We start from the raw sequence: 20,002 nt of genomic DNA on the forward strand, positions 1-20,002 counted from the left end.
AATAGAGTAGTTGTCAAAAAAAAGTGGCGAGAACTTGGTGAAGATTAGATCAGTTGGCCGTCGGTTTGACGTTTTTGATTTGTTGTGAAGTTCCATTTAAGGAGGCGTCGCAAGTTTATGTTATTTGTTCAGTTGCGAGAGACTCGAATTAAAAACACTCGCACTCTTTCGCCTGGGGGACATTAAATCCTGGCTTTGCATAGCCGTTAAAAATAACTTTGTTGAAGGCGAAGCTTTTTAAGGATATTAACATTGTCATATTTGCTAGCAAAGTGCTAAGATTTTAAAAAATGATTCTTCCCTCCGGTTTTACATTCTCAATTATCCAGGTCACAATAATCACAATCAAGGAAACTGTCCACTTCTTGTTTACTGTGGTTTTCCTTGTTCTCCAAAATCTTTTTTTTTTAAATGTTTTTAAAAAAAAATTGAATAATCATAAAATATATTTTAATTAATAAAAAATAAAATAATAATAATATTATTAAAAATTATATAACTATAATTTAATAATCTTAATATTTCTATATCAGGGCTGGACTAGCTAACGGGCATACTAGCGGGTAAATGCCTGCTGGGCCGGTCGCTCTGGGGGTGCTACTTCCCCCTCACAATGAGCCAAAAAACACCAGGGCCAACTTTTTGTGCCAGTTCAGTTACTGTTTGGCAACACAGACCATATTGTATGCGTGCAAAAAAAAAAAAAAAACGTCCATGTTGCAAGAGGTGAGTTCAAGACTAAGCCAAAAGAACAACAAAAACCCACAAGTGTGTTTTTTTATTTCCCAACGCCAATTTGGGCTAGGACAACACATCTAACCAGCTCTTCAAGATGACGGTACAGGCTGTTGATACGGTGAAGCCACTTAAATGAAAACTCGGTTATTATTTTGCCAGCTACAAAGATTAGCGGTGAATAGAAGGGTTAGTGTTCCTATCCATGTCCGTGCCAAAAGGCTATGCAGTCAAAACCAGGTAAAATGGCACCAGGTAGTGCGTCATTTAATTGACCAGGGTTGGGCTTTTAACGACATTTCCTTGGGGACATTTGACAATCACTTAAACGTTTTGTTTGTTTGTTTTGACTTTCGGCTGAGTCCGTTTCAGTCAGGGGTCGCCTTTCATTTGAATTATCGCCGATGATTTCATATTATTTTTAATAACATGGAAGAATCTTGTTGTGGATTTCCAATGGTGTTCTGATTTAATTTTATTACATTTTGGAAAATCTATTCATATGTACATGTTATGTTTTTCCTCTTTAACCGCTCCGACGCTTCTCTCCGACGCTTCTCCCAATTGAACCACTTCCAAGCCAACGTCACTTGAACCATGTTGCGTAAATGCAGCCTTCGCTTGCCATTGACAACCCATTATCATGTTAGCATAAATTAAACCCAGCAGTGCCCAAACCTTCATCAAAAGAACATTTACACTCACGCTGTCACTGTTTTTTGTTAGCAGGGCCCGAACCTCTGACTAAGTTTGACATTCGTGGTCGACATGATCAGCATCAACAGAGCGTGTCTGCAGGCTAACTCTTACTCAGCTTTTATGACTTTTCTGCTCCACTCGCATGACTTTGGACTGAGCAAAAAAAAAAAAAAAAACAGAAACATTGAGCGAGCGAGTCAACCGGCGCAGCAACGATAGAATAATTAGCTTAGTAATAGCTTGTAATTATAATCGGCCTATGTTGAGAGAATGTTTATATTGAAGCGGGAAGGATAAAGGAAGTGAAATGGAGTTTAGTGGGAAGTAGACGAACAAGGGGGGGGGGGGGGCTGGCATGTTTAAGAGCTCCGGTTTTCTATTGATTGGTCCAAAGATCAAACAAACCGCTAAAGTAATGGGCGGGAGGGAAGAGAAGGGGTTGGCGTGAAGGACAGCTAAAAGCTATTTGGAGCCCGGACTGCATAAAAGACTCGACCTGTTCAACACAGCCTACATATCAAAGCCATCAAATGGCAATCAATAGACCAAAGCGGTCAAGTCGACAAACCATCACCAGACTAAAAAACATGAAACCTGGGGCCCGAGCGTCAGATGATAGGCTACACTCAGCTTATCCATTACCATCAGATAAAGAGCAGATAAAACACAGAGCCTAATCCTTTCATGTGTCGTGACAGCCACAGCACCCTCTGAGGCATTCCTTCAGTCTGGCTCTCAAATAGTTTTATGGCGGAAGGCAGCCATTGAGCCAGCCAGTCAGCCAGTCACTCACTCAGGGCTGTTCTGCTCTGTTTGTCTTATTTCACCGTTTACACGCTGTTTTATAGGCAGTTATTACGGTCGCCATGGTGATGCCATACGTTTTTATGGTCTTTCGGTCTCGGGGCAGAGAGTGTAATAAGTAAAGCACACACATAGCCTCTCTCACACACACAGAAGAAAAAAAAAAAAGCCTCGGAAAACACACTCCTGCTGTGGAAAGGTCTCCCGTCCCTCCCTTTCCTCCCTCGCTCGCTCTTTATCAGTCTTTGCAAAAATCTGTGCTCCGCGTGAAACACGGATTGGCCGACTTGGACTTGTTTTCTCTCTGGCGCATCTGGAGTTGATCAGAAGGGCCTCCTGGAAGCGGAGGCCTCTGGGCCTATTAATAACCATACTGCTGAACTCGGGGTCAGACGGCAGTCAGCGGATGAGCCTGTGTCTACTAAGCACACGGGCCCCCTTTCCCCCACCCCCCTCTTTCCTCCTCGCCACTGGGTCCCACTTTCACTTTCAGGAACAAGGCCTCAGATTGACCAAAGTCTTAGAAAATACGAAATTATACAAATCTCGTTCAAGCAGATTGTTTTGTTCTCGGTCAGATCTCAAGTTCAAGTAGGTTGGAGCTCATCGACGGCAGATGGCAAAGTGGTCGTCTGTTTGCTACCACGATTGGGCCAGTCAGACGGTCTGGGTCACGGAGAGGCCGGTAGGGTCAACCCACCCCTGAACCCTGGCTCCGGTCTGACAGCTGCTCGGGTCAAAGGTTCGGCAGGGGTCAAGGCACCGTCTGAGGGCGAGTCTGACAGACGTTTGCGCGTTGGGAGAAGATTTAGTACTTTGGACTGAAGTGGTGGGAATTTTCGTCATGGTAATTGATTTGATTATTAGCTACGGGTTCTATTGATCCAACAAAAAGCATGTGCCAGCAAAAACACGGTTTCCCCCAAAATTGTGTGAAATGGCAAAAGCTGAAAATTGTATTCTTTGCCTTAACACCATAAACTGCATGCTCTTTAAAAAGTTCCCTAACGTTTACATTTTGGGCGCAACGAGCCAACCATTGTGAAGCAATCCAAACAATCGCTTTATCTTGTGCTCGGCAAAGGTCAATCATTTTGCCCACCCTCAGCTGATTCGACAACAATCGATACATTTCGCAGCATGAGCCATTGCCACACTTCAAATAATCAATCGGGCGAACCTACTGTACGGTTAAGCAGAAATGATGCCGTGCCCAACACACACACACACACACACACACACACCTGCAAACACAGGGTAGTTGAATCATCATGATCGGCGCTAGTTTTGTGCTGAGCCCAGCCAGCAGTCTGTGTTATTTTTAGAAGGCTGACACAGAAGCAGGCTCGTCCATTTACTCTCCAAGCTGGCGGGCGGGCAATGGGGGTGGGGGGGCGATGGGGGTTGGACCATCAGCACTCTACCTTCTTTTAAACTGACCAAAATGGGCATGAGCTCAACATAAACACCGAGAAGGTGTGGACACTGGCAGAATTGAATTAGCTCACAATGGCGGCCATTACGCTCGCATTAGTTTACAGCTGAGCTCGGGCGTTATAGCGTAACGCAGTCGGTTAATAAGACTAATTCCCAGCGAACCCATTTTCAATTCATTTTAATCAGTACGATATGAAGTGTTTATCCCAAATCACAAAAAGGAGATTTACATGTCATTTCACATTCATCTGCTTCTTTCGGCATTATTTCGAGAAAGCGTCGAGACAACATTAAGCTAATCGCGCTTGGGTGAACTGCCATCGAATAAAAAAAACAAAAAAACCTGCGACACAAACGGCCGACGAAGACGCCAGGCTAAAGGTTGAAGGCTGCCCGTCCGTGTCCGACGTGAATGATTGCTCGAGCCCCGAAGGCCGGCGATGGATCTCCCTGTGATTGACATTGAAAACGACACCGCGCGAGCTTTTAGCAGATAGCAAGTCGGATCATAATTCAATCCCGGTACCATCAAAGTGCGCCAATATCATAATTCAATACTGAGAACCATTAGCCCGCAGCCCACCAATATCATAATTCAATCCCGAGGCCATCAGCCTTTGCCAATATCATAATTCAATATGAGAAGCATTAAGACGCACCAATAGGCCTATTAGAATTCAATACTGACCGTCAATGATCTAACCGGACAGCGATACCGAGGCCACGGATTGGTACGGTATAAGAGGGAATTTGCCGCCTTATTTAGCTCAGACGGAATGATAAGTGCGTGATAAACAAGGCTAAAATAAGGAAGGAGTTCAATCATTGAAGGCCACGGAGGCTTTTGCCTCAAAACACGTCACGCTAGGTTTATGCGTAAGGACACGCGAGCGATGTTTTACATCAAGCCCAGCGTTCAACTTTAGCACCGGCCGCTCAAGTGTAACCGCCCCGAGTTGGTTTACATGATCACAATGTGGTACTTTGTGGAAATGGGACTCCATTTCGTTTTATGCTCCATTGCTTCTGTTTGTATTTCCATGTTAACGTCTTTATTTTGAGGCTTGGTAACTTTAAGGTGGGTTTTGCCAGAAATCTTCCAACTTTTGAACCAATCGAAGGGGTTAAAGCTTAAAATTTCCACTGCTGCTTTCAGACAGTGAAGCAACGCTGACATTTCTTCGAGGTTATTTTCACCTCGTATTCCTAAACATACACCGAGACGGCACGTGGGGAGCAAAATAAGTCGAGCCAATGGGGAAAACAATGGAGCATTGTTTTGTTACATTTCCTTGAAAAACAAGATGTAGCTTTTATGACATTACTTTGCCACTTATCACTTCGAACCTCCCCCCCAAAAAAGAGAGAAAAACAGTTGGTCTTTGTTTTGTTTCTTGTGCTTTAAAAAAAAAAAAGTTAACTCGATTTTTTCAGAGGACTGGTTGTAAAAAATATTTAGTCATCAGGATCTTTTTCACTGGTCCAAATAAAAAAAAGTTAATTGCTCTAGCGTTAATTTTAAACATTGATTTTCCAAAAGATGACAAAAACATCGATGAGACAACCCAACAAAATAAACAACTGACATGCATAAACAATTTAAACCTCCTTTCATTTAAAGACATGCTAGCATATTGCGAAAGGCCTTACATCAAAAAATGAACAGATGTAAAATAAAAATTTCAGAAAAAATAGGCCTCTAAAGGCACAAAACTAAAACCACATCATTAAGATTTTTTTCATTAAAATTCTATCCATTGAACATATCCATCTGTTTCCGCACTTCTGCTCCGATTTATTTTTTATTTTTTTAAATCTGCACTCAAAAGACGCTGGTCAAAATTTCCACAGCCCAGTGTGTAAAATGTGCTCGACGGCATTATTAGATTATGACTCAAGTTATTTTGTGTTTGTAAAATTCGCTTAAACCGGGCGTAGCTGACACTCCCCTCGTCGGTGGAAGGTTCAATCGAACCGGCGAGTTAAGCGAAGAGTCTAAGGTGAGAACGACTTTCGCCGAGGTCTGTCGCTCGCTCTCGAGAACAAAGTCAGCCAAGTGGCAGACTTGCCATGCATTCGCCCGACCGACTCTGACTCATGCTTAGTCGCCAACACCCACCGACCGAGCACACAGTGCAAGCTCAGTCCCGATGCCAGATTTTGTCACTGGGCAAGAGGGCTGCTTGGCTACAGCAAAAAAAAAAAAAGCATGACGTGATTGACCCCCTCCCCCAACCGCCACCCCCATCCTCAACGCTCCCCAGGCCTGTGCAGCAACAGTCGGGGTAAAAATATCTCAGCCGGTGCCTTCAGACAACCAGCTCGTAAATTAACACTAAAACTTGTGCAGACAACGACAACAGCGGGCCGGTCGCTGAGAGATTTAAACCGCCACCGAGTGATCAGCTTACCTTGACTAAATTTACCCGGCCGGCCACAAGCTGGAGAAGAAGAATGAACCACAGATGAGTTTTCAGGCAAGTTACTACAGCCATGCACCTCACAAATAGGGACAACCCATGAGAACTCCAAGGCCAGACAATTGATTGTGCGCCTTCAATCAAAGCCAAAGTCAAGTTTTTACAAGAGGTGTACCAGTAAATTATCTTGACGGTCTGATATCAATCAACAAAAAGGAGGACGAAGAAAACTAACTCGGAATGTTCTGAACGGACATCTGAACGGAATACCTGTCGATTAATCGGGTAAAAATGTATTTCCGTGATTTATTTATTTGTTCCCCCACTAAGGACTGCTATCTTCATTCTCTAGCGTCTTACCTGTGACATCGGCCTTTTACAAAAATATGACAGCCGATAAGAGATCAATTTCAAACTGTGATCACGTCAGGAAGTTTTGATTGAAAGTTTCGTTTAACTTTATAGCGTAAGCGACTGCCATGATTAAAAGCCTTCCCGCAAATCTTCAAATGAACTCCTGACTCAACTTACTGGAGGAAGCTAGCTAGCTTAGCTTCAGGACAAACGAGATTCATCGACCAACATGAATCCATTTGTTCCGCACAACTATAAAAATTCTTAAAAATCATTTCCTTATCACGGCCACTCTTCAATTTTAGATTGAGTGTGGGAAATCACTAAATGTTACCCTTTACTCAAACTTCCACCAAAAACAATTAAATTAACACAAACAGTAGTAACAAAGTTCCAAACTGTCGGAAGAGAAATGAAGGCCATTAGGCTAAATAAATGGCACACAGCTCAACTTCTGTCTCCAATTTTTTCCAAGGTTACACAAAAAAATCCCACGTCTCATATCTTATTCGGGCTTTGCCAATAATGAAGCGCAATCTTCCCAAGTAAAGACACAATGTTCCCAGCAAACTGCTTGACTGGGTCAAATGAAAAAGAAGGCGAGAGAGGGGGGGGAGAAAACAACAACAATAGGAGAGAAGACTGATGAGCTCTTCTAAAGAAACTCCACTCGGTAATGGACAGACACGGATTAGTCGCTAAAACCTCCTCCATCTGTAATTCACAGTCATCCTGCCGTCATCTCTGAATCACTGATCCATTTTGCAAGTTTGCAAGACCTCACTAAAAGCATCACTGTTGGGCCCATTTGTGTTTCAAGTGGAGCCGAGCGAGCGAGGGAGCATAAAGGGAAGGGTAAAGTAAAAGAAGGGAGGTGGAAGGAGGGGGGGGGCGGGATAAAAAAAAAAAAAAAAGAAGACAAGTTAACAGCTCGCGACGTTGTTTCAAAGCACTCTGTGTCCTGTAACAAGCACCTTGCCGGTTCTTGGCGTTGATCAAATAAGATTTTAATGAACATCGGCAGCTGGAGCCTGAGGAATCGACTGCTTCAAGCGAATGACGTGAAGCTTGGCGTGGATTTTCATCATCACACCAAAATTGAGACAAAAACATGGACGACAGAGGAGGAGGGGAAATTATCACCAGAATGACATGGCAAAAATAAGTGTTATAAGGGGACCACCAAAAACGTTTACTATGTCTTTGTCTGGCCTTCTACAAATATATATATATATATTTTTGTAATAAAGAGACACGTGATTAAAAAGCTCCAAATAAAATGAGCAGAATTCATCTCCGGATAACATTGATGTATCAAAGAGATTTTTTGTTTTGTAAAAATACACATTTGTTTGTCATCCACTCACAACCAAGGTTGTCTTCATTTTGTTTATTATCACAAAATAATGACGACCAGGCGAATCTTCTAACAAAGTCCAGGCGGGCCTTGAAGGACAATTTGGACTCGCAAAAAATACATTTGCTGTGATAGAACATGTTTTGATGAGTTGTTAGACTAAACACTTGTAGACAATCTCGCTGTTTTTTTTTGGTTTTTTTTCAAAGTCCGAATCAGCTAAAGCGGGACAAAAGAGGCTTTTAATAGGACAGCGGTGATATACGTCGCATTCCAGAGAGCTGGGAAGTTGCAAATGTCCCACTTGGAAGTTCCGAGGTTGAAAGTAGACAACAAATGTGTGGTTGGCCTTAACAGGCAAATCCTTTAGCGCTACTTTGCACTCGATTATGCTGAAAACCACAAAATATGCTGGCAACAATCTTTGTTTCATCCACCAAAAATTTTCACAAAGGCCGAAGATGTAAAATTCATTTTTAAGGACTGTAAAAATTGGATAAATTGTGTATCGGGTGATTTTTCCTTTCTTTTTTTTTTTTTTTTTTTTTTTAAAGAAATGTCACAGCTATAAATTACAACACTGTGCAAGTTTTATAGGTCAAACTTGAAAACAAAACATATCAAATCTCCAAAACCTGATCTGCTAGAAATCTTTTAAATCCGTGCCAAAATACATTTTGGGACACATAAAGCCGTCTCTGATTAAAATTTGCTCTTTACCAGCGTAATTGTTTCTCCTGTTTTATTCCCGCGGTGAGTGACATGATTTTTTTTGTTGTTGTCGATGGTAGAGAAAGTAACAAACGGAAATGACGTCGTAGCTCTGCCCGTTGAGGCGTGTAAACGGGTTCTTCCGATCATTTCAGAAACTCCTATTCTGACCTTAAGCCGAATAATAACTCAGTCAGTAATACAAGTTTGCAGGAACGACTTCTAGGAACATTCCAATGCATTTTCCCGAGTCGAAGGTGGAAAAATTCTCACGTCTCCACACGGCATAATCTACAACAAAGTGCAGGAAAATAGATCGGAATAAAGACTTTCTCCGAGGGCCCCTCTTGGTGGGAGTTAGAGTAAATAAGATGTCATCAATAATAGACAGTGAATGTTCTGAGGAGTTGCGCACACACACATACACACACACACACACCAGCTCTGACTGATTCCTATCCCGCAGACAGGCCTGCCAAGCGCCAGCCTTTTTGCACACGCTCAGATTCACTGTCCTGACTAATCGCTTGTGATAGGGGCCTTTGCCATAATTACCCAGGGCCTTATCACAAACTTATGCGATGCATTTTTCATGTCCTGGCTGCTGGCGCTGCCTTCACCGTCCATGCTGGCAGTCCATGTACTAAAGGGGGAGGGCGAGAGGGAGGGGAGGGGAAAAAAAAAAGGACTGATCCCACACAAATTCACACAGCAGTTCAAACAGGGAGAAATGGGTGAGAGCGGGGTGAAGGGCCAGTGAGGAGAGAGGGGAGGAAAAAATAAAAATGGAGGAGGAGGAGGGGAGGCTGGCAGTGAGAGATTGGATGGCGAACAGGAAGGGGGAGGGAGACAGATAGCGAGGCACATTTTTTTACATAATGCATGAACAAGGGGGCAGGGGTAGGATCAAATAAATAGGAGAAGTGGAGCCTTGATGATGTGGCAGAAGTGCAACACAAAGGCCACCGGGAAGACTTGTTCGCTATCCTTTTGTCTCTGGCTCGCCGTGACCCAAATTAAAGTTTCCATCCCGTGCAAATTTTTTTGGGGGGGGAGTGTTTAGCCTAGATAACGCCATCTTATGTTAATGACCGGAGTGAGCTTCTTCGAACAGGCATCAAGTTGAAGTCGCCCAGTGAGGGCACGTTCACGTTAAATGCCACAAGGAGGGGGAAGAAGGAGGGGGGGGGGCATACACTCATATCCACGCACACAACAGTGCCATTGTCTTGGTGTCTTGTGATAGGTCAAACCGGCTCGCATGTACATACAGGCCGCCGTTCACACGCACTCACTGCGCCCAATATTCAGACCAGGTTCCGCAGGCGCGCGCACGTCGAGATTAGTGGCGCGCGCACGCACGCACGCACTTTTCACATTTCAGGAGTTTAGCGTAAAAAGCAAAAGAAAAATACAATAAAACCACAACAAGGTCACGCTCCTTTCGTGTATAATAAAACATTTTTTGGACTTACATTAAAGTCGAACTATTTAAGTGTTGTTTAGTCTGTCCAAAAAGAAAAAAAGATCGGCAGTGTGTTAATAGTGGTTAAAAAAAAAACACACACACACACACAGCCAACCAAACCGCCACTTGGCGTCAAACTGCCTCCAAACCGCTAGCCCAAGAGCTCGCTAACATGTCAAGTAAACTTGCTCATTTGCTTGTAAATACCACAAAAGAGTGTTGTTGTGTGGAACGTCCACGTCGGGTGTCCCCACAGCGCCGCCGTCTAACGAAAGACACTTGGTGTATCCCCCCCCCTCCCTCCCCAGCCGAGGTAGCCACCTCGCGGCTAAAGCGACGGGCTAACTACGGCTACTAAAAGTTGAACAACACGCGATAAAAAAAGGTGGCCAAGGCGAAAAAGCTTCCCCGCACTGGCCGACATCGTTCGGCGATAGTGGCTAGGAGGGATTGGAAAGGGGGCTTTGTTATTTTACCGCATCCCGGCGGCGTCGCCCCCGCCGGTAGCCGGTCGCAGTGGTCCGATCGATGTGGAATTGAACAAAGAGGATCAATTTCTGATCAGCGAGAGGAGCCACTTTCATCAATGCGAGGGGGAGCTCTCCGGGCTCTCTTCCCCCTCCGTGAACGGGCGAACGAGGCGGCGGCGGAACAAAAACACACACTAAAGCTACCCGGGGGAGAAGCGCGAGACCCCCGTGGAATGGCGGCCGAAATAACCCAAAGAGAGCGTCCACTGACCTGTAGTTGTTGTAAGTCAAAGCGCTTCCAATATTGAAACATCGATCCTGCATTGGCCGCCATCTTGAGACATATTGAGACAGGAATGAGATGCTGATAGAGCGCGCGGGGGTTGGAGTTCAGTGGAGGGGAGCGGGCGCTGAGAAAACCCGGACTGGAGTATCTCCGCGCCTCGCCTGGATCACGGTTGCCGGTGGAATGGAGTCACCCGGCTAGATTGTCGCTTTAATAACGCCATTATAATTGCTTAAATAGCATTTTATCAATACGCGGAATTCACAGGTAAATTCCAAATGGGTGTTATATTCCCCCTTTTTTTACGAGCTCAAAATAGTTCCCATCATATTGTGTGTTTTATTAGATTGTCGTCTTATCATGACGAGTAAAGATCACAAAAACTCAAATATTTCTGGAGGAATTGCCGAATAAAAATATTGGAATCTTGTGAAATTTGTTGAATCAGATTAAATCGTGTGGGATTAGTTTCATTTAAAAAATGCAATGTTGGTGGAGAATGTTGAACGATTTTGAATGATGTGGGGATAATGAAAGAAATTGAATGATGTAGAATGATATTGTGAACAATGTGCAATTCTGTGTGCAAAATGAAAATGAATTATATTGAAAGATATGTAATGAAGTGGACTGATATAGAACTATATTTGATTATGTGGAATGATAATGGTGAGAAATGTGGTATTTCCAGAATGTTAAAAATTGTTCCCACAGTAAATTGAATGAGCTGAACAATTTTCAGTGGGAATGATAAGAATTTGTTTTGTTGAATAGTTTTTTTTTATTTTAAATAAAAAAGTGCAATTGTGCCAAAATTGTGAAGAGAAACCATAGACTGCTCAACGTGAATCTTTGGAATATGTTAAAGTTCGATGTGGGAGTAGAAGCACAACAACAAAAAATGAGGATAATAAAATCTAATAATGTTAATCGGTGTACAATAACATGTGAACGCTCCCAGCGTTTTCACAATAAATAAAAAATAGCTACTTGAAGGCCAATGAGCTGTTTGGAAAAGTGCCAGTATGTATTTTCTGCTTTTGTTTTGTTTTGCTTTTAGGATAGAAGGACAAAGAGATAGACAAAAACCTGTTTATTGCCACTTTCGACTGAAGGTTACTGTCAAGCATAACGTAAAACAAAGACAATTACACATACCTGAATGTTAACACAGAATGGCAAACTATAGGGCACGCAGGCTAACAATTAGCCTCTAAGAACACTAATGGTGCAGCAACACATGTAGATAGTTTATTTATGTTTCTTCACAGTTGATCAAAATGCACAGACCACAATTATTTTATTAATATCCATTTAAACATAGAAGATTTTAGACTCTCAGGTTTCAAGTGTGGTCAAGAAATGAAGTTAATTCATATCTCAAGGTATCATAGCATTTGTAGTCGGGCCTCCCAAATCATAAAACAAAAAAAATAGACAGATATCCAGATAAGTGTGAAGCGTATAATTGACAGTGCTATAAAAATGATACAATGATATGCAACCAATAACCGCTGATATGCATTTTATCAAGCCAAATTCCCTCCGGCCCTCTATCTTTTCCTTCATCTCATTGTATGGAAAATACTTGCTAGAAGGGTTGAAAAAGTCCTTAAATTATAGCCTAAATGTCACAAAGTTGGCCTCTACGGATTCTGTTTCTCGCTTAGCAACTTCCCATTCCAATCCTATCCTAGTAAGATGACCCGTGACTAAATACTTGGAGGAAAGAATTTTTAAAATGCCAAGAAATGGTGCTTGGATGTAACCTTTAACCTACCTTTAACACAGGAAACTCCTGGGCAAGGAGATATACGTCCAGCGTAATTCTTTACCACAGCGACAGGCCGCCGTCCAACTTAAAAACAACATTGACGACGTGCGTACACAAACCTTCCCCACTTGGATCATTTTTCAAATTCATTCAACCTTAATAAAAACGACTCAAATGACATTTGCAAAGCAAATAGTGCCCGGTGACAATACAAGTCCCATCTGCAGGGAGTGTGTATGTGTTTTTATATCACTGCTGTCAAACTGACCTTGCGCTCTGCAGTTGACCCCCGGCTGCTTCCGAGGCATCGCTCCTGCCGACCGCGCCTTTGCCGTGCGGTCGAATTTTTAATTACGTGCTATGTATGCACACTCGCGTGCAAAGGGGGCCTCATTGTACCTTGAAAACACATTTTATCCTCGAGGGGGGGGCTAATTTTATTTTTTTGTGGCCTGCAAATACTCTGGCAGTCCATTTATGGTCCACGCACCGCAGGTTGGACATAACCTATAGCTGCTTATCATTGCAACATCTCTACTATTCTATATTGTTTTCTTTTTTTTTTTTCCTGGGTGCCGTGAGGTCTGTCTGGGTGATTTTTTTTTTTTTTTGTAAGCCACACACTGCTCACAGTCTTGCTATCGGCTCCATCTGCAACAAAAATATACTGCTTGAGATTTATTTTTGTTTCCCTAACAGCGATTGTGCTTCACTCGACCCCCCCGTTAAAAATAACAGACGGAATGTGGCATAGATAATGAATGCCCCTCTTTCACAGCACCTTTTTGGGGTTTATGCCCTCTTCCGTATGAATGGCCCTCATTGCTTCCACACTCTGAAGCAGCCCAAAATAACATTGGGTTATTTTATCCATCATTTGAAAATGTCATTTAGCTTCATTTTCTTCCCTCCTTGACCTACCATCAGGTTAGCTATTAACAGCACGTAAGAAGAGCAACCCTTTAAAAAGAACCACCAAAATTAGAATTAAAGGTACAAGCAGTGATGAAGGAGCTCTCACACCCGATTTTTTCAAATATTCTCAAAATGACCACTTTGACACGATGCTCTATAATTTGACAATTTTTATAAGCCTTCTTTTCAAGGTGTTCACTCCCAAAATGGTTTCTTTCAACCAAAATGGCAGACTTCTTGTTTATTTTTAAGCATGGATCCTTGAGACCTTTTCCGTGCGTCTTCATCCACCCAATTCTGTGCTGAATGGTAAAACTAGTGTCAGGGACTTTTTTCCCCCCCCCCTAATTTTCCAGGGATTTTTTTTTTGTGGAATTTGCTTTCAAAATGGCTGCTTGAAACCAAAATGGCAGATTTCCTGTTCTATTTTTAGAACGTTTCTTTGAGTCTTTTCTGTGTATCCTGTTACATGTAAACCCAATTTGATGTTGATTATATTATATTATATTATATTATATGATATGATTATATTCCCCAACTTTCCAGAGCTTCATTAGTTGAGTTTTTGTGCTTTCAGACATGTTGAGCCCACAAAAAAAGAAAAAGAAAATAATAATATAGCAAGTAGCATGGATATCGTTTCTTCGTAGTTATTTGACATAAGTGAGCTTCGCACTATTGGCAAGCAGAGTCGTTGAAATCCTCAATGTTTTGTGCCAACTGATGAACGTCCACATCGTTGCACGGGCCTGCCATGACTTACGATGAGGCCTATCATTAAGTCAAACCTGAAATACAGGTCAGGCTTAATCCACACCACTCTATTGCCTATCTTCTACGTGAATGTGTGCTTTTGTTATTTTGTTCCAGTTGGTTTTTATCCTAAATAAATATTTTAAAAAAAAGAGCCTTGGACTTAAAACATCAAGTTAATTCATAAAACAGAATCTATCGGTAAGCTCAAATAGAACTTGAAGGACGAGTTGCCACAAGGTGTAGCCATTTTAAATGATCATCATGGTCACTGTGGCCTCCACCCACATTCCACATCTCGCTGACACCACAAAGAAAAGACCAGAGCTGAAAATTCAAGCTTTAACTTTGGATTTGCGAGGCAGATGTGCAAGTCACTCCAGCGTCGTGCTGAGTATCACGACAACCATTTTGATCTCACTGCACCCGTTTGCTTTGATGCGAGAGGGGGAGGGGGGGGGGGCAGCTCTCCTGTCGGAACACGTCTGGCTCCGAGTTATCAATCCAACTACAAATTATTTTGAAGCCACAACAAACAAACACGTCTGGCACTGACACCAGCCAAAGAAAGCAAAGCCAGCAAGAACTTTTTTAGTGGTAAACATTTCACTTCATTTTTGATGTGCTTCCTGTTTGTTTTGCTTTTACTGATTACCTGTGACAAATGTTCGACTTCAAATGCGAACAGCTAAAGGTAAAAAAAAAAATGGATTTAATTTCACACTATTTGTACACAAGCCTTTCTTGAATTGTTCAAGCAACAAGATATTGTTGGAATATCAGCCATAATGTTCCTGCCACTGTCTGTCTTGTAGCTTTGACGCTTTTTTTCTTCTGCTTCCCTTTTGCTGGTGCTCAGTGGCGGTGCCTGCGAGGTGCTTTTAGCGAGGCCTCATGTGGCCGCGTTAGAGACGGATGTGTGGCCCTCGGGGGCCCGCGGGCTGAGCGCAACACTGATCACGCCAGACAGCCCGGCACGGCTGCGTAAGATCATCAGCGCCCGGCGGTGCAGTGAATCGCCTCGGTGGCACTTTCACACAACCCCTGACCTCCGGTGTGACCTGCGGGGTCATGGCTAAGGTCGTGGGTCAGCGAGGGGCCCGTGCGACCCCCCTCCCTGGCCCTACCGTTACTCGCTCATCTTCAACTCTTTCTCTGTCGCTCACACTCCCACACCAGGCGGGACCAATTGAGACATCCTGTCCCCCGAGAACGCGAAAAGAGAAAATCAATAGGGAAGATGAGTGATGACCTGGGGGTCCCGTCGTAAAAGACTACCGCGCTCTCCGTGGACTACAATTCACTTTTACACTGCTGGTAAAAGCCATCACCTTACCATGCCTTTTTTTTTTTGGTCTCACCATAGTACTGATACATGACCATCGGCCTGTGGTAGCAGTCTTGCAAGCCGTGTAGTAAATACTTTCAAATTGGAACTCAAAGCCGGCATTGATGCCTCCACTTGACAATTTTTCTCACCGATTGGGGAAAGGAGAATAATAATTGGGCAACTGACACTCACTTCTTGTGCCCCCGCTGTGTTGAAAGAGGTTGTTAGAAGGTTTCAGTTTCAGCGTGTTATGATAAATTTTACAAAACAGGAAGTGGTCGTGGACACTGCAGGCCAGCCTTCAAACGTGGAGAAAATACACGAGCCGGCCCGAACTTGACTCGCTACGCGTTTCCTGCAACAAAGGCAGACTGGGGAAAAAAAAAAAAAAAAAGCAAGGAGACCGCACAACGCCATCGCACGTCACTCCCCAACCACGCCAACCTCGCCTGGTTCTGCGGCGAGACGTACATGTGTTAATAATACTGGGAGCAGACTGTTGTTGTTTCTCGCCAGGCCCCAGATAAACCCCCTCTAGGCAGAACATCAGATGAAGAATCAGCTGAAAATAGAACGGTTCCGCTGGAAAGGAGGGGGGGGTGATAAATAATGCAAAAAGAATACAAAACCTCTTACGGGGTTAGCTGATCTCACACACAGCAGACATGCAGAGACACGCACAGTTCCGTTTTTTTTTTTTTTTTTAACCCCACAGTGAGGAAAAGTGAATGGATGTCACAGGAAGGAGGAGGACCCAGTGGAGTAACACATGCTCTTCACTTCATCTCCTCCCACCGCTCCATGTTTTACGTTTCCATCCGGGATTCATGACAAACTCTTAAAGGGGGAGGGAATAGGGGGACTTGAGGGGGTGGGGGGGTGATGTCCAAAGACACACATACACAGCGTGCTTTTTCCTGCCAGATTCGAGCCTTCCAAACACAGATGTTTTGGTATTTTTCACACCATCAGCACAACAACTTCACCCAGGCAACATGTGGAACTACTTTTTTTAGCCACTTAATTCCAACCAAGGCTTTTTGTTTGGGTTTGTTTTTCCACGTTGAATAAAAGATCCAACATTTCAAAGTGTGGCGGCAAAACATGCCTGATTCAAAGCACTGAATATTTATTTATTGGCAAAATTAATAATGCATGCACCCCCCCCCCCCCCCCGACAATAACAGCCTACAGTGTCACTTCACTGAAAAGCCGTACCAGGTTCCTCATTGAGGCCAACACATAGAAATCCAACCTCAGCACAGCTTTGTGTATAGAGACACCCAGTGGTAGATTTATTGTACTGCACAAGAACAAGCCATTCGTAAGATTATTATGATTATCGTTATAAGGTTATTATTGCTTTTTGTAAAAAGTTTAAAACTATAGAAACATTTCTTGATCAATTAAAATGGTATATTTTAATAATAATTTAAAGTTTTCATCCATAACATTAACAACATACGTGAATTAAAAATGACAAACATTCATCGGATTTTACTCAACTGTTGGTAACGTGATAAAAAAAATATATTGACTACTTGACCCGTTTTGGGAATCATTGCTCATAACAAATTAATATTTAACCAAGATGTTTCATTATGTGTTAAACCGTCAAATCCACAAACTGAAGTAAAACAATGTCGTGAGATTATAAAATGTAATAAATTTTATATATATATATATATATATATAACAGGAGCAGTCATGTAAAAGTGTCTTGACCTTATTGCATAATCCCAAAAGTATAATTAAAGTGCACCTTATAAAGGTGTCATAAAAGTTACTAATTTCTTAAACTACCGGAGATGGTCACTTTTGAATTGCCTGGGAGGCCGTGTGGACGTCACAGAAGCTCCATTGAGTGGCAACGGGAACCCACCCGCCAGCACTCTGCCACGTCAAACTTTCGGCGTTCCGATTGGACCACAGGGGGAGCCGGATTAACACTTTTTAAAGGCTTAAAGCTGCCTGAAGACAATTACAGGGTGAAGTGCGCTTGTGTCGAAGGTGAAGGAAGGTCACTTATGGGCGTTTGGACTCGACGGACCCGCGCATGCTCCAAGAGGCGTCCCGGTTCGTCCAAATGTGACAGGCAGTTCTTTAATGCGGGCCTAGTGGCTGCCACATTCCTCATCCTCCTGGGACTTTCTTTACTCTACTTACCAGATCCGCTAGCACTTGAGCCGGCTACGGTTGCTCCCGAAGTGACGCTCTTGATTTGGACTCATCCATTCGGGCGGAAGCGTCCACTTCCGGATTGTTTGGTGCGTTACGGCATCGACGGCTGCGTGTTGACGGACGACCCAAACGCGCACGCGCACGCTGACGGCGTGCTCGTGCACCATCGTGATATCGTCTCGGGAAACGCGGAGCTGCCACCGGAAGTGGGCCGGCCGTCTTGGCAGAAGTGGATATGGCTCAACTACGAGTCTCCCTCACACACTCCATCCCTGAGGCGCTTGGAGGGGCGCTTCAACCTCACCATGAGCTACCGTACTGATTCTGACATTTTCCTCCCGTACGGCTACCTGGTCCTCAAGCACGGTACGGGGCAGCTCCTCTCAGAACCTTCCAGAACATCTCGTCCTGGTTTTGTAGCATGGGTGGTGAGCAACTGGGTAGATTCACAGGCCCGCGTGGCCTTCTACTACCAGCTCAGCCAGTACATCCAGGTGGACGTATTCGGCCGAGCTGGACGTAGCATTCCGGAAGGTTCCGGAAACGTGGTGCAGCTTGTAAAGCACTACCATTTTTACTTAGCCCTGGAGAACTCGCAACACACCGACTATATCACAGAGAAACTTTGGAACGCCGTGCTGGCCGGAGCCGTGCCGGTGGTCCTGGGTCCCGCCCGGAAGAACTACGAGCGCTTCCTGCCGCCGGAGGCCTTCATTCACGTGGACGACTTCCCCTCGGTTAAAGCGCTGGCTCGGTATTTAGCGGAGCTTAGGCGAGACCCGGCGCGGCTGTTAGGGCACCTTCGTTGGAGGACGGGCTTCGGATTACACCAGCCTACCTTCTGGGGAGAACACTACTGCACCGCCTGCAGGGTGCTAAGGAAGAACTTAGACCGCACTCAGGTAGTCCATGACTTGACCGGATGGTTCGAATCCTGAAGAGTCCGAAAAAATGACAAGCAACTTTGGCGATAACACAATAGACGCCTTAATAAACCTCATCAGATGTAATTATTTATTGCCATCATCTACTATAGTCAGGGTCTCACTCACTATCCTTTCATCAGTGCTTTTTGCCCATACATCTCGCGACACCCCCCCCCCCCCCCTGCCCTCCCCCACAACCACCAATCAGCCCCCCCTCCCCCCCTCTTTTCTTTCTTCTTGTTTTTCCTGTCTACTGAACAGAGACATGTTGATATGAGGCCCCGCTCGCCCGGCCACAAGGGAGCAAGTCTCTGGTGCCTTTTGATCAGCTGCAAGATCAGACATGTCGCCCCCCCCCCCCCCCCCCCCCCCCCCCACGCCTCCATGTATACTCCAGTGACTGATCATGCAAGTATAATGGGCAGCGGCGGCGGACGACCCCGAAAGATGCACGCCCACGCTGGTTCCCTACGTAAAAAGCGATTGAAGCGGGCTGTTGTTTATATCTCGGCTGGCACACTGCGGTGGCTTGTTTGCTGGACGCCAGGGACGGACGGCGAGCACGTGTGACTGTGTGCGATTTCCCCTTTCTTGGCCTTTTTTTGTTGCCTTTGACAGTAAGATGGATGATGGCAATCACACAGGAGCTATCAGCGAGACAGAGTGGAAGGTCCACAGGCCGGCGAGAGACAGTCATGGGAAACCAGCCGTCAGATTACTGGCCGGGGTGCTTTGATTTGTTGCCGTTGTTCATATGCATTGGCCTTGCTTGTTTTTTTTGTGCATATGTGGACATGGAAAATTTCTGATACGGTTGCAACATTCATATCGCAGATTATCTTTCCCCATTGAAATGAATAGAAAGGCCATCAATTCGTTCCGGACTTCCCCTACTCTACATTTCTTCAAACACAATTAAATAGAATTTAAAGAAATAAACAGGTTGTTCATGATCATTAATCATGATTAAAATATATTATTTCAAGGGCTATTATATTTATTAGCCTGTCTATGGTGTTTTGCATATAGTGTTAGCATTAAGCTAACTTCATAAATACTGTTGACGACGGATTGACATATAATTCTCATCAATTTACGTTTCGTTTGACACTTAACTATGAAACACGTCGACACGTGCGTTAGGCGAAGGCTAGACTCATTTATGTGGGAGTTCTCCGTAAGCGTAGCGCTAGTCAATATGTCTAGTGACGTGACACAAAGTTCTTTCATCCACCGGGCCCACTTTTCACTTCCCAGCCGGCGGATGTTTTTAGGAGAAACATCTGTTGCTGTACAAATGAGATTAGTGGGTCTCCAGCCTGGGGGGCATATGAACAGCAGTTACTCAAAAGGGGGCGAGAATAAAAAAAAAAGGGGGGGGG

At 44.1% G+C, this 20,002-nt stretch overlaps 2 protein-coding genes across 5 annotated transcripts in view; one reads left to right on the forward strand and one right to left on the reverse strand.

Moving 5' to 3' along the window:
• LOC147054223 (homeobox protein cut-like 1) overlaps positions 1–10,924 on the reverse strand; it is a 49,211-nt gene extending 38,287 nt beyond the window's left edge. For all 4 annotated transcript variants that reach the window (XM_085917323.1, XM_085917322.1, XM_085917321.1 and 1 more), the window contains exon 1: positions 10,727–10,924. In XM_085917323.1, the coding sequence (XP_085773449.1) occupies positions 10,727–10,789 (63 nt within the window). In that variant the 5' untranslated portion in view covers positions 10,790–10,924. The remainder of the gene's footprint in view (positions 1–10,726) is intronic.
• A 6,405-nt stretch (positions 10,925–17,329) lies between these two features.
• LOC147054224 (alpha-(1,3)-fucosyltransferase 4-like) lies at positions 17,330–18,892 on the forward strand. The gene has a single exon (XM_085916469.1). The coding sequence runs from the start codon at positions 17,541–17,543 to the stop codon at positions 18,630–18,632; it is 1,092 nt and encodes a 363-aa protein (XP_085772595.1). The 5' UTR covers positions 17,330–17,540; the 3' UTR covers positions 18,633–18,892.
• Positions 18,893–20,002: the final 1,110 nt, after the last annotated feature.

The sequence above is a fragment of the Syngnathus leptorhynchus genome, chromosome 7 (genome assembly GCF_054491065.1).
Source record: "Syngnathus leptorhynchus isolate UIUO chromosome 7, UIUO_Slep, whole genome shotgun sequence".
Lineage (NCBI taxonomy): Eukaryota > Metazoa > Chordata > Actinopteri > Syngnathiformes > Syngnathidae > Syngnathus > Syngnathus leptorhynchus.